Source organism: Ammospiza nelsoni, chromosome 3 (assembly GCF_027579445.1).
Source record: "Ammospiza nelsoni isolate bAmmNel1 chromosome 3, bAmmNel1.pri, whole genome shotgun sequence".
Lineage (NCBI taxonomy): Eukaryota > Metazoa > Chordata > Aves > Passeriformes > Passerellidae > Ammospiza > Ammospiza nelsoni.
This window is the reverse complement of record NC_080635.1, coordinates 108,515,339-108,530,530: the sequence shown is the minus strand read 5'-3', so window position 1 is coordinate 108,530,530 and position 15,192 is coordinate 108,515,339. Positions and strand designations below refer to the sequence as shown.

At 42.8% G+C, this 15,192-nt stretch overlaps 1 protein-coding gene across 1 annotated transcript in view; it reads left to right on the top strand.

Annotated features, from left to right (window-relative positions):
- Window positions 1-3,853: 3,853 nt before the first annotated feature.
- PREP (prolyl endopeptidase) overlaps window positions 3,854-15,192 on the top strand; it is an 85,576-nt gene continuing 74,237 nt past the window's right edge. Inside the window, exons 1-4 of the mRNA XM_059468626.1 lie at window positions 3,854-4,076; window positions 5,353-5,427; window positions 9,263-9,396; window positions 12,186-12,316. Coding sequence (XP_059324609.1) covers window positions 3,858-4,076; window positions 5,353-5,427; window positions 9,263-9,396; window positions 12,186-12,316 — 559 coding nt within the window. The 5' untranslated portion in view covers window positions 3,854-3,857. The remainder of the gene's footprint in view (window positions 4,077-5,352; window positions 5,428-9,262; window positions 9,397-12,185; window positions 12,317-15,192) is intronic.

Sequence of the window (15,192 nt, the reverse complement as noted above, 5' to 3'; positions counted from 1 at the left end):
TTTATTATGTAAGCCACTCCATAATTCAGCTCAAAACCGAGCAATCCTTTAATTACCTATAAAAAATACAAAATTATCATAATTAATGTGTAAGCTAGATGAACATAATTTAGGAATCAAAGGATCACTGAAAATCAACAGGACTTAAGCTCCTGACTCAGTGCTTCCAAAATAGAAACCCATCAGGGCAGACAATTTGAGAGTCATTCCTCCGAAACTGGAGTTATTCGTACTCCTCAGCACACGCGCATCGCAGCACAAGGCTGAGGTTCTGCTGACACCTGTTGGTAAACGTCTGAACAGCAGAACTGATGTCACACAACTAAGTAAACGAAATAAAAAACATGCATAGAAAACAGGAGTAAAGGTACAGACGTGTCTTCATTCTATAACAGAAAAGTTTCCAGTTATTGGTAAGTCATAATGCGAGTGAGGCTGGGGAAAGGGCGACAAGGAAAGGTAAAAACAAAATTTGCTGCTAGATTTTTTTGTAAGATGTTCCCTGACCAAGATGATGAGTTCACTTCCTACTGAGTCAATATACTACTTGCAGTGAGTCATTGTGGAGATGCTGACTAAGCTGAAAGAGATTTGCTAATGACTGGATGATCAGCAGAATTATAATTAATATCAGCAGAGACCGGTATCTGTTTTGCAAATGATCAGAATCACGCTAACACGGGAGTGCGATAAGATGACAAACACTATTGAGAGATTTTCAAACTTTTTATTTTATATATGGGAAGATAAAATTCTGCTTACTCAGCAATTTATCTTCAAAACACAGCAAAACATCAAAGATGAACTCTGTCAGTGTTAGTTAGGCCCAAGAAAAGGTAAAATTTTAGTAAAAATTTACTTTCTGCTACAATACAAACAATTGAGATAGGCTTCAAATTTTCAGTCACAGCAGTCCTATTGTGAATAACTTAATTTTGTGTTAGCCAAACATATCAAAAAAGGCAGAAGAGTGCTACCCCTTTCATAGTAAGGATTTCTGTTATCAGACTGCACACTGCACTCTCTTTCATTTGTACAGGGCATGCATGGTGTCCAGTAAAAAAAAGATATGTTTTGTGCAGTGCTTTAGACACAATGTGAACCTGCATTAACTGCTTTCCTGATAAGAAATGATCCAACAGTGTAGATTTGCTCCTTCTACTGTTGTTTACTTCCTTCTCCCCCCAGAAAACAAGGGAGAAATTTACAGTACAGAGAAAATTCACCTGGTGCTCATGTTTGAAAGAAAATTACTGCTTGTAAAATTACAGGTCCAAAGATCTTACCCTGGACCACTATGTACTTGGGTTTTGTTTTTTGTATATTCCCACCTTCGTCCTGTATCCAGGATGAACTGAAAGGTGTTGTGATGGATGATTGCTGTGCTTCTGGATGCTTGCCAGCCCATTCAGGGATTGTCCTGCCCTGCTCCAGAGCCCTGCTGGAGCCTGAGGAGCTCTGGGCGCTGCCGTGTGCCCAGGCTGCCCTCTCCCACCAGCTCAGGGAGCTCCAGCTGTGTGGAAGAAGCACAGCTGCCCAAGACTTCCACTGTAACTCAGGCTGGCTGCATTTACAGCATGAAGCTGATTTTCGGAGACGTTGTGGAAATGCCCAGGATATTGAGATGTAGGGCTGTTCAGTCAGATACACGACAGATAACTGTGCCCAAGCTGCTAAACAGTCAGGCATTCTGGACAAACATAAAAACATTCATCCTGTCTGAAAAAGACATTTTCACAAGGCAAACTGCAGCTCTGAATCAAATGCACGGCCTCTACTGTCTACAAAATAAATTAACAGTAAGCTGCCCAAAACTCCCCGACAAGCTGTGGACATACAGCTTGTTTGTGTTGCACACTGGCAAGCAGAGCGCTTGACAGAGGTATTGAACTAATAATTCCGCCCCCATGATGAAAATTTGTGCGCATATTCAATTCTGTCTGGGAAGCTTTAGACAGAAACAGCCTTGGCTTGCCAGTATCTACCTAAGCAAGTTGCTCAGACAATTAGCAAGCTTTTATCAGCATCAGGCATGTCAAGGCATTGCCATCAACTTCCTTGCTGGTGGCATGTTCTTCAGCCCCAGAACAAAAGGTGTAGTAGTAGTCAGCAGCTGTCCCGCTGCCTTGCAAAGGGAGAAGATTAACAAAGAAACAAGGCAAGAAGGAAAAATCCCAAAGAGAAGGGATGAGAGAAAAGAAGCCACATAGCTGTTGTTTAGGATGTAAGCAAAGATGATGAGCACGGTTATGTCACGGTTATGTCACTTAGTAACAGTGGCCATTGCGGGGCTGGCATATTTCATATGTACACAACCCGCAGTTTCTACACAGGATGTCCAATTGGAGATGGTAACTTTTCATTAAGAGAAGGCAATCAAGACACAGGTCTGAGCTGGTAACTATAAAGGTTTGATGCCATTTCTAAAATGTTTTAGGTGATTGTCATTCCAGGTGGTTATTTTACTAACAACCATGAGCACTCTTTGGGCTTACCAGACCTTTAAAGGCCACACATGAACCTCCATGTCTCCAGCTGGTGCCATTAACCACACATACACATGAGTTTACCCTAGATGAAAAGCTGCAGTGAAGTCCTCCCCAGGCTGACAGGACAGCTTGGCAAAGGCTGTGGGCAGCAGCTTCATTTGGAAGAAAATTGGTTCATCCATGCTGCCAAACTGCCTCCTATCTCCTCCATTGTGCAGGAGGAGTACACCTGGTCTCTCCCTGGAGGAAAAATATTTGCAAGTTTTCTGACCCAGGAAATCCTATTGTAAAAAAAATATCCATGAATGAGCCTGAATTCATACACTTGAAACACCTTTACTGGGCACCCTTTCATCCAGCCTGGCTGCGCAGGCCAGAGTGGAGGCTGGTGTGGGACTACACACCATAACTCTGAGGCAAAGGTGACAAGCTGACAAGCACCAGCCAGCCAGGCTGGTGCTCTGGAGTGCCATCTCCACTGGGACCAAGTGGCCAACTTGGCCTTCGCTTCTAGGGTGAAGGGGAGTCGCTGGAAACTTGTAGAGTTCTGTTAGATGGAAACACACTAGAGGTTCTACTCTATAGGTTTGAGTGGACCAAGCCAAGTTTAGCCTGGAGAAGAGAAGCTCAGGAGTGACCTTATCGCTCTCTACAGCTCCCCGAAAGGAGGTTCTGTCCAGGTGAGGGTCCATCTCTTTTCCCAGGCAACCAGTGACAGAATGAGAGGACTCAGTCTTAAGCTGCACTATGGTAGGTTTAGGTTGGACATCAGGAGGAAGTTCTTCACAGAAGGGGTGGTTAGACATCAGAATGGGGTGCCCAGAGAGGTGGTGGAGTCACCATTTCTAAAGTGTTTAAGGAAAGACTGGATATGGCACTTACTGCCACAGTTTGCTTGACAAGGTAGAGTTCTGTCACAGGTTGATGATCTCTAAGTCTTTTCCACCCTAATCGATTCTGTGATTCTATGATCTGGCTTTGAGCTGCTTGAGTCACAGAATCAGAATCAAATAATCAACCCCATCTAGGAATCAGCTCTAATTTCGGGCCAGCAGGGGACTTCGGCCAGCCAGACCCCAACCGCTTCTTTCCTCACTGTGTGCCAAGGCTGGGGAGCCGAGCGGGAAAAGAATGACCGCTCGAGAACCTGCGATTTTATTTTTTGGCAAACGTTTACTATAAGGAGGATGAAACCCGGGTGCAGCCGGGTACCGAACCCTGCCGGAGCACCGGGAGCGGGGAGCAGAGTGCAAGGTCGGCAGGGCCGGCTCCTCAGCCGCCGCCATGGCGCCCGGCCCCGTGCCGCCCGCGCGGCGGGAGCCGGCAGGGGGCGCTGCGCGGCGCACGGCGCTGGCGGGGGGCGGCCGTATGGCGGCAGCGGCGCTGCGCCTGTGCCGCGCTGCGCGCCTGCTGCCGGCTGCTGCTGCCGCCGCGACCCAAAACACGGCCCCAGCCCCGCGGCCGCCTCCGCGCCTCGCCTCCTCCTCCTCCTCTTCCTCCTCCGCCTCCTTTGCTTCCCGGCCCTCTCTGCCGCAGCCCGCCATGCCGGCTTTCCAGTACCCCGAGGTTTATCGCGATGAGACCGCCGTGAGTAGGGCGCTGGCTGGGACAGCACCCGGTGTGCGGCGACCGCCGGGCCTGGGCGGGGGCACCCGGCTCGCCATTGCCGGCGGGGCCGCCTCGGGGCGGCGGTGCCGCCTCGGCTCTCGGGGCTTTGTTCGGCGGCGGCCGCGGAACGCCCGGCGTGCTCCGTGCAGAGAGCCTCGGGTTTGTCGCGCCCGCGGGCCGCGGCGGCTGCCGGGGGCTCGTTAGGGCGGGATTGGGGCCCTTGCGCCGGTGCCTCCGGGCACGTCCCGCGTGTGCGGGGCCGGGGCCGGGGCCGGGGCCGGGGCCGGGGCCGGTGCGGAGCGGGCGCGGGAGCAGCGGCCCCGGGGCGCGTCCCGGAGCTTCGGTACCGGTGCGTGTGTCAGGGAAACCCAGGCCTCCGCCCGGGCTGCAGCAGCGTCAGCAGAGGAACAAATAGTCTATTTATATAGGATGGCACATCTGTAACATAGTCTCATCTCCCTGTGTTTCCACCGCATCTGGATACACAAGGGATTACAGTTTAAGTTTGGCTAAAATGGGATTGATTTTCTTTCCCTTCCTCAAAGCACTGTGCATTGTGCATTGCATTTAAACAAAATGTTTGCCGATATGAGCCAAAGCTGGAAGAAATCCTGAAGTATTTACTTTCCTAGTTGACTGTAAGGCTGAACTGACAAGCCCTAGTAGCAGGTATCTAGTCTTTTTTATGTACTGGAGGAAGGACGCAGGTAAATTCAACCACGTGGATTAATCTTCTGTGGTTTATTTGTTTTGTTTGTTGTTTTGGGGGTGGGCATTTTATTTTTTAAATTACGATTTATATATATATACACATTATGCACATATTTGTGGGCAACAGTAGTTTGGAGGGCTAAACCAGAGACTGTTTGTTTAACCAGGAGCCATACCTTGGGTACATCCAGTAATCGAGGTTTATAATTTGGCTTGAAAACCTTAAGGGTCTTGGTTTGGTTGGTGGAGTTTCTTTTTTGCTTACTAATCTATCTTGTGGAAGGAATTTATGTGCCTTTCACCATTTTTGTGGTGCTCTGTGTTTTTTTCTGAGAACTACTCTGCTGCTGTGGTGTATCACCAAAGAGTGGTAATACTTGTACCTCACCTGGGAGCAATGTGTTGCTTCTGTCTTTGCTCCTTAGTACTGTATGCTTTTGTGAAATTCCAAATGCCCTTCCTCATGCTGACTTATCATTTCTTGATGGATAGAGTTTGCTTGTGTGCATGTCTTTTTTTAAATTACTGTCTTTTATAAATTCAGGTGTCGGATTACCATGGATGTAAAATCAGTGATCCGTACTGCTGGCTCGAAGATCCCGACAGTGAGGAGACAAAGGTAGCCCTTCTTTGCATAGGAGTAGCTGCTTTCACATGCTTCTCTTTTATAGACCAGATGCACTGGTACTGTGCTTCTGAAGAACCTGCCAATACATTTGGAAAACTTACATAGTGAACGGAATTGTAGTTCATGTGATATCTCATGTCACCAACAGCAATGCCATTATTTTGTCCCTGTGTTTTAATGGAGGAAAGGTTGAATAGGGCTTTGAGCAACCTGGTTTACTGGCAATTGTCCCAGCCCATGGCATTTAACTAAAGGATCTTCAAAGTCCTTTCCTATCCAAACCATTCTATTGTTCTATGAAAGTCTGGAATATTTAGTATAACTTAGATCACAGAATTTTTAAAACTAAGCCCATGCTTATCTTGTGCCCATTTTTCTTGGCCAGTTTGAATGTTCAAGGTGGTGGTGTCATACTGAAAAGAAACATAAACTTTTTTTTCCCTGTGTGTGCTTGGTTGGACCAGTCAAGGACACCCAAGCACACAAACCAACTCCTCCAGATATGTAAGGTAACTGAACTCCCTCCTCCAGATATGTAAGGTATAGTGTAATAAAAATGAATCCGTGGTCAGGTGGGGAAGTTCCTATCTCACTTTGGGGAGAGTGCAGAATGTGAGTTCATGGTATGCTGCTTTTTGACTGTTGACTTCTAAGACAGATTGAGGAAACATCCCTGGCATAGCTGAAATGTGCTACACTGGTGAAACACTTCTGGTAATGACATAAGCCACAACTGCAACACCACACTTTCACTGTCTGGCTTTGGCTTAGTTGGACTTCCAACTTCTTGGTTTGTTTCAACACTTTGTGGGAAATAAGGTCATTTTAAACTACAGCAAAGCCTTTTGCTGCTATTTTAGTCATGTACAGTGCCTTAACTCACTGCCAGTGTAGGCAGTAATGCTGAGCTTGTTCCAGACATGAGGGATGGACAAGTGGTGAAAAAGCAGGGATCGTGTGGGGTTGGCTTGTACTGTTCTGAGCATGTGTGTAATTGAATTAAGACTAGAACTGAAACTCTCAATCTACAATTAAATGGATTTGATAATAGATCAGTGTTTTGTTCACGTTTTGATTAATTTTCCAATTGCCCTTGGAAGTCACAAGAACTCTAATAAATTTTTCTTTGTAATACTTAGAAAGGTATGTGCTCTCTTGTAGGAATTCACTGAGCTAACCTTGGCTGCATATATATATGAACTGTAAATGCTTTGCAGAGTAATAACAAAGACTGGTCGTGTTAAAACAGTTTCTATTCTAAGGCTTTTTCATGGAAAGCATATACTGTCAGTGGAATAATTATCTGGATAGAGTGGCTTAGTAGAATGTTAAAAGGTGATATGTAGTAGAAAAGCATGGTTAAAAAGAACTTGTGGCATTTCTTAGATGAAATTTAGTTTGACTGTTATTTTAGAATGACACTTGGCCTACTTAATGGCCAGACACTTCAGCCTCAAGTAGACCATCTCTACTGCTAGTACAATGCTTTAAAAATTGTTCTGCTTTTCAAATTACCTTATCTTCCAAAGCAGCCATAAGAAGTTGCTTTACTTGGACCCTTACTCTTTCCTTTCTGCTGCTAGCAAAGTCTGCCCTGGTTCAAGGCTTATGATACATTGTCAGAGGCAGATACCCACAGGTACAATAAAAATCTTTCTCTCTAGATTCATGAAGGCATACAGTTACTATTAGACCTGTAGCTTGGTGGCATCTGTTTAGCTCAGCGTGGTGGGTGACGTTGTTTACTGTGAGAGTTTCTGCTGACATATGTTCTTGTACTTTATCTAGAGCAATATTTCAATTATGTATTGCTTTTAAACATGAGTGTAACTTCACACTCAAAAGCGTGGAAATAGTTTCCAAAGTGGACTGTATTCTTCTCCACAAAACTCTTTGAAAAATCTGTAATTCCTTGCTCCTTTTTCATGCAGCTGTGGCATTCCATTTACAAATAATCTAAGAATCTTTGGTGCATACTGATTGGAAATGAGAAAAATATATTAAGTTCCTGTAAAAGCAAAATTAAGAGTGATACAGGTGTGAGTGTCATAATTAGTCTGTAAGCATGCTCTTGGGCAACAAATGCTTGTAAGGAAAAGTCTGTGTTTCTTTAAATATCACTAATGAAAGCAGATGTGGTAAGATGTGTCTATGCAGTTTAAAGTGGGTAACACACAGTTCCAGTATACCCTTGCAGCAATGTTGTCATTTTGGTCATGTTATTGATGGATGAGACAAAGATGTGTGCCAATTTCTGTTCCCTGCATGTAACTGGAAAGTGCATTAGCTTGTCCAGTACGCTAGATGGTCTTACACATGTTTTTATAATCCACTTTTTCTCTGAAAATGTCACAGGACTGGGAGAAGTTTGTTTATTTGTATAGAATCCACAGTCCATATTTTTGTGTATGTAGTCTTTGAAATTCACATGTTTCCATTTAGAGAAACCAATTCAGATACACATAATTTTGGGTAGATTTAATTAAGTTCTTCCACCATCTGGTGGGGGAATGATTATAGCAATGCAATGTGGAGGCTGCATGACTTACCAATGGGATGTGCTGTGCACATATTAATTCTTCACCTGAAGAATTAATACACGACTAAACACTGATAGCAGCTGCTAAGTGTGTGCCAGGTACTCTCCTATACAGCCACTGGCTTTTCTGGAGATCTGTGGAGCACAAGTTGTGCAATGTGGATTACTGCTGTTCCTGTGGGTCATGCCCTGCAATGAGGTGTAACTCAGATGTTAGAATGCATTGATCTGATGGCCCTGTAACAGATTCAGGACAGGTAGAAACAACAGGCTGTTTCAAACCCTCTCCTGGAAAGGAGCCCCATGTAAGCAAGGGATGAGTGGACAGGATTTTGTGCTGGAGGTGAGGAGCTGGAGGTCGAGGGTGACACTGCAGCTGCCACTGCGACATTTGGCTGTGACTTACAGCCACACACAGTGTCCTCTCCTACCTTCATGTTAGAGGCAGAAAAGCTTTCATGTTAGAGGCAGAAAAGCCTGCATGTCTGCTTGTTGGCAGCTGTGATTCACCTTAAGATGCTTAGGTATTAATTTTAGGTTAATGTACCATGCTATAAATAGGGATGATGGAACACCAACAGAGCACCAGGTTTTCCATGCATGCAACAAACAGCTGGAATGGTAATGGTTTTAATCACTGTCCATACATGTTTGTGATGGAAGCTGGAGTGTTCTAAAGAAACCAGACTTCCCAAAGTTTTCAGAGATTAGTATTTTTTTCCTAAGAACTGATCTTTGAGCCATACTTTGAGCTTATCATGAAATCCTGGCTGGGACTAATTCTGTGTGTTATGTTAATAGTATGAATAGATGATGCACATGGCATTTTGTGTCCTCTTAAAGCTCTTCCCAGCTCCTGAAATAATAGTGCAGTCTGTGGGCAATATTTGTCATTTGGGCAAATGTGAGAGTTTTTAAAAGCATGGTGTGCTTTTGGAGGTTGTTACCTTAAGTTTTGGGGATTTTTTTGTGTATTTGTTTGGGTTTTTGTTTGCTAAGGGTTTCTTTGGTAGTTGTTTTGGGGTTTTTTAAGGGGAAAGGCAGGACTGTCTTTTCTCCTGGCTGGTTACTCCAGTGTATGCCCTTGAGAGTCATTATTCAAGATATAAATTGAGTCCTATTAAAGAATTGTGGCATAATGCAAATAAGCATGTAAGATTCTTCAGGTGTGACACTGCATAATCTATATGGGGGAAAGATGTCTGTGATGCATTGCTTCTGAAAATGTTTTCTGTAGAAAATAGGCATTTTTGCTTGAGTTTATATTTTTTGATTGTTTTCTTTCAGGCGTTTGTGGAGGCTCAGAACAAGCTCACAGTTCCCTTTCTCGAGCAGTGTCCTGTGAGAGGGCTGTTCAAGGAACGAATGACTGAACTCTATGATTATCCTAAGTACAGCTGCCACTTCAAGAAAGGAAAAAGGTATGTGAGGAATGTCTTTGGAGGTGGAGATGAATGTGAAGCAAGTCAGAAGCAACTATTAATTAGGAAAACAAACTATATTTGTATTTATTTTTTTATAGCTGCTAAGTAAGAAAACTAAGCCAATGTTAACATGTGTGGTTGCATGATGCAGAGCAAAAAGTGCTTCACTCTCTCCAGTTCCCAATCATATTATCTTCTTCTTTTATTGTCTTTTCTTTTATAAGAAAAATTTTTGAGTTTATCGGAACTTAGACGATTTTGTAGAATAATTATTGTAAAAGTAAAGCTTTGAGTAGTTCCTTTCAGAAAGGCTTGGCCACTGTCAGTATAGTTAAAGGCATGTTCTCTGAAAACAGAATAAGCTTATCATGTGTGATACTTGCTAGAACCCTGCTCTTACACTGGTCATTTGTTGAGCAGCTGGTAGGCTTTTTTTGTTTAGTGATAGCCAGTGAAAAGCAGTAGGAATTCCCTTGTGAAAAGCTGTTCCTGTAGCTGCAGGGTATATAGGAAAAATCACTTGAAGGACTTAAAGCAACTGATGGAAAAAGATCTGTTTTCTCAGAAACAAAGAAATCCTGCTATATTCCAATGCCTTACCTACTCATATCCCTGCTTTAAATCTGTGGCCAGGTGAAGAAATGGTGTTTCTGTGTCTTACCCAAGATCTGGAGGCTGCAGCTGCTACTGAATTTAATGTGACTTCTTTTAGAAACATTATCAAGCTTCTAGAGAAAGGGAGTAAAGGGACTTAACTACATCTAAAGATTGTTTCAGAAGTTAAAAAAGAGGTAGTGCAAGCAACCAGCCACTCTTAATAATGGGAAACACAGATAATATTTTTCAATATTTTCAATTTGTTTTATCTTTGTTGAGTGGGCACCCAGGTATGTCATACATGTGTTCACCATAATCCACAGATGATGAGAAAGAGAGGATATCTTGTTGCCTTAAGATTTCTACACAGATATTGAGAGGGATTTGTTTTAGTGATCTTTGCTGTGAGGAAGGCACTGACTGATACTACTAAAGGAGGGAAATTCTGTTCTGTGTGGGGTTTGTTGAAGGTATATGGTGGGGAGTGAACCCAAGCTGTTGCTGGATTTAATGTGAATTTTAGTTGTTGTGGATGTGGCACAACATGTCAGTGTATAGAGGTGTGAGGTTTATGCCCAGAGGCAGTGGAGCTGTTTAGGACAGTGCTGCATCTGGGGAAGTTTGCCTTACTGAGTCAGGCAAAGCTTGCTAGTTTGTATGTGATGCTCATGCAGATGTAGCAGGTGGCCAGGTGTGGTCAGTGTCTGCTCTGGGTTCTCTGACCCATTCTCCCTGTGCAGTGCAAACATGTCTGGGTGTTGTTACCTTCAGTGCTATTAAGGCCTAATGTTGCAGAAGGGCTGGCAGTGATAAATGCAGTCTCTGCTAACAGATACAAATTCTTTATTTAATGCAGCTGACTGTCCTCCAGGAAGAACATTTGTGCCCAGAGCTTGATGTGCTTGCTTGTAATTCATGACACTTTACTTCAACTTTAATAGGTATTTTTTTAGTCTTTCTGAGGGATACTCTATTTCTTGGCATGTGCTGGATTTAAATCAGAGCAGTTCAAATATAATAGAAAATCCCTCTGTTGTGGTGTTTGAGGGGATCAAGAGGTCTCTACCAATTTAAATAACAGTCCCACAGGTGTGGGGAAAGGAACTATTCTATTTGAAGAATTTTCTGAATTGCTCATGACACTTAGAAATCCTTAAATTTAACCACTCTGGTTTTCTGGTGAAGGATAGCTGCTGAAGGACAGTGTTTGAGGAGTTATTCTATGGAGTCTGCAGAAAGGAAAGGTGCCCAGGGAAGTGCTGTGTCTGTCTCATTGCTTGACCTTTGCTTCCCAGCTTGTTGCCCAGCATTGCAGAAATGGAATTGACAAGAAAATGGCTGATCAAATAGAAAATTACTTTTCTTTTTCTTCTATTTATTTTAATCTTTCAGAACATTGCTGAACATAACTGTTATTACTTGAACATATTACTAGCTGATATTGTTAACCAAGCCCTTGTGAGTATATTTTCCCCTTCTGGCTTTACCAAGTTCCCATGTTTGCACCCAAGTGGTTGTCAGTCTTAGGGAATAGATGAACTTATATTTAGATTTGAATGTTGCTCTGTAAATTCTCCTGTTCCCCCAGGCAAATTCTCCTCTTCCCCCAAACTGCTGCCTGTTTTTTTAAGACGTGTTTTTATAGTAAAGTACTGTGAAGATGGGTGTTAATTTCTGTAAGCTCTGTGGTGTCTTAGGATGTGTCTTAGGATGATGAAGAGTATCACTCACTAAAGACAGCTCTGTTCCTACAACTTTTTCAAACACACATTTGTAAGGACATTGAAACAGTTTTGGTTCTATTTGATTTGAGCATGTCTGTCACCTAGCATGGATTGAAAGCAGCTGTATGAATGAGAAAGCTGAGAACATAAGGGATGGGAACTTGTGCCAGTGCTTGTAACAGAGAAATGCTGCAGCTGCCAGAGTTGTTTAACATAGACAGTTATATGGAGTTTATAGTATACTTAGAATTCTTTGAAATGCACTGTGGCAATGCAACTTTTATTTTTAAATGATATTTTGAATCCTAGCCATGACTCCTACTCTGCTGTGAAACTTGTGTTTCCCTAACCTGTTCATCTGTGTTTTATTCACTTCATGACAACTTTATACAAGTTTTTTTGTGCTTGCCTAACTGAAAATTAGAGTTCTTCCTACTCAATTTTTCCCTCTTGTGTTCTTTTTAGGTATTTTCACTTCTACAATACCGGGCTCCAGAATCAGCGAGTTTTATATGTACAAGATTCCTTGGATGCTGATGCCAAAGTTTTTCTTGATCCAAATAAGCTTTCTGATGATGGCACGGTGGCCTTACGAGGTTAGTGAGACAGCAGTTCCTGCTGAGTAACTCTCAGTCTTCAGCAGAAGCTGAAAATTTAAGTAATTATAATAGCCCTATGTGGATTTGTACAGTCTGTCAGAAGAACATTTCTAAATCTACATTGTATCCACAATTAACTTGGTTCAGTTTCCCAGTGCTTTTTTTCACAAATCAGTAACAGGTTTCCAGTGAAGTATGAGCAGCTCTTGAGGCTGTCCATAGAAAGGAAAAAAAGTTTGTTTTTATATTGATTAGTTATCTTAAAATTGTATTTTGCAGCTTTAACACAAGCCAACAAGTAAGAGACTGTGAAGGAACATAGCATTAACTTCTGTGATCACAAAATTGTTTGTGTTCACTAAGGCTGTAACTTCTCTTAGCTATCAGTTTTCACTCCCTACTTGCTCATTTTTAGAAGCAGGCTCTTGAACCTAGAAGTCCTCTAAGTCTGTTCAAGGACAGTTAATAAAAACAGCCGTCAGAATTAATAAATGTTTCTCTTAAAGTGACCTAGCTGAAAAGAATCAATATGGCTTTTTTATGAACAATAGTGAAGTCCTGCCTTAATCTGTGTATATTGCATGCATATAATATCTAGAATTTTCTAGAGATTCTTCTAGTGTTTCTAGAAGTCTTAAGGCATAGTCTCCTTCCAAATGCACTTAGAAAATCAACAGCTGTGTAACAAGAGGGAAAACTTCCAGTGTTGATTAATAATCGATTTAAGGGCAGGGAAAGGAAGAACTGAATGGCTGTCAAGTAAAGTCCTGTCAAGGACTGTGCTAGGATTTGCAGTGTTCATCTGTGAGCATACTAGAAAAAGGAGTGAGCAGTGAGGTGGCAGTAATTGCTGACAGTACAAAGTTACTCCTGGTTGAAGAATGACTAAAGAGTTGCAGGAAGACCTTAGTAATAATTTAAGTAGGCAATAAATTAACAGGTAAAAGTCTTTGTGCAGATAAATTAAGTGATGCACAGAGGAACAAACAATCCTAACTTCATTTATGGAGGAACGGATGGAGTGAACTCTTGAGCTCATGATGATCTCTTGGGAGCAATGCTTGGAGTGTAACGTGCAATTCCATGAAAATTGGATTCTTGGTTAACTTGATTCTTGGTAGGAGCTGAACAAGTACATCAAATACCAATTTATTCATCAGGAAGAAATTTCTCCCTAGAAGCATTCAAGAAAAACTGTGTGACACTCAGTGCTGAGATTTAGTTGACAAGGTGGTGATCAGTCAAAGGTTGAACTCTTGGAGGTCTTTTCCAACCCTCATGATTCTGTGGTTATATGAAACAGAACAAAACAACGAGACACAGTTACATTAGCAACCCAGAAGTTTATACTGTACCATTGAACACTAAATCAAGTCCCAGTCTCCTCAGCTCAAAAGGGGCTCTGAAATACAGGTTGGAGGAGGGCAATAGGAACAATCAAAGGAAAAACCGAGTGTGCCTGGAGTAATCAGCTTGGAAAAGGGACAGTTTAGCAAGGATATTAGAGGTCTGCAGAATCATTTGTGGCATGCAATAGGATGAAGAGAAGGAATAAGGGTTGATTAGTCATTTTTCTATTACAAGAATGAGGGAATATCAAATCAAAGCAGTGGGAGTCAAGTCCCAAGCAAACAGAAGAAGGTGATGGTTCATGCTGCAAGAAGTAGATGTGTAGAACCCTTACCAATGGATGGTGATGGTGGAAGCTGGACATAATCAAGGTGAAGGGAAACATTCAGGAGTATTAGCCGACTACTGCATGGAAAAGGAATCTGCTAAACTAAATATGGTTGGAGATGATAAGAATATTTGAAGGAAATATTACATGTGCTTGCATTGTTCTTGCATTTATTCCTGCATTTTGTTCTTGTGCTTGCATTGCACAGTATCAGCACAGGCTGGGGAATGAAGAGATTGAGAGCATCCTTGCTATCAAGGGCTTGGGGGTCCTGGTGGATGAGAGGCTGGACATGAGTCAGCAATGTGAGCTTGCAGCCCAGAAAGAGATTTAATCCTGGCCTGCATCCCAAGCAGCGTGGCCAGCAGGGCAAGGGATGGGATTCTGCCCCTCCACTGGGCTCCTGTGAGACTCTGCCTGGAGCACTGTGTCTAAATCTAGGCCCCATTCTAGGATCTGTTGGAGGGAGTCCAGAAGAGGGCCATGAAAAGATTAGAGGGCTGAAGCACCTCACCTATGATGAACGGCTGAGAGAGTTGAGATTATTCAGCCTGGAAAAGAGAAAGCTGTGGGATGACCCTCTGGTAGCTTTCCTGTACCCAAATGGGGCCTACAAGAAAGCTGGAGAGGGACTTTTTACAAGGGCATGTAGTGATAGGACAAGGGAGAATGGTTTTAAACTGAAAGAGGTTTAGATTAGATATTATCAAAAAATTATTTACTGTGAAGGTGGTGAGGCACTGGTACAGGTTGCCCACAGAAGCTGTGCATTTCCCACACCTGAAAGTGTTCAAGGCCAGGTTAGACAGAGCTTTGAGCAGCCTTTGTCTAGTGGAAGTGTCCCTGTCTACAGCAGGAGGGTAGGATCTAGATGATTTTTAAGATCCCTTCCAACCAAACCATTCCATGATTATGTGGTTACTCCTGAGGACAACTAGATGGAATTGTGTTCTGAATCAGAATTGCCACTCTTACATTCTTTTGGGAGAGAATATATTGAGTGCCTCTCAAAACTGTCATGTCTGTGAAATGCAACTCTTTCCTAGGTTGTTTTTTGGTAGATGCTTTCAGGTCTGTACAGACCTGTGATAATTCAGTCTCTTCGCTTGACTTGATTTGCAAGCATGAATTTGATCTTCATCAACTAAAATGGAAGCTCTTTATTGTCTTATTGTCTTATCACTGTTTGGATAAA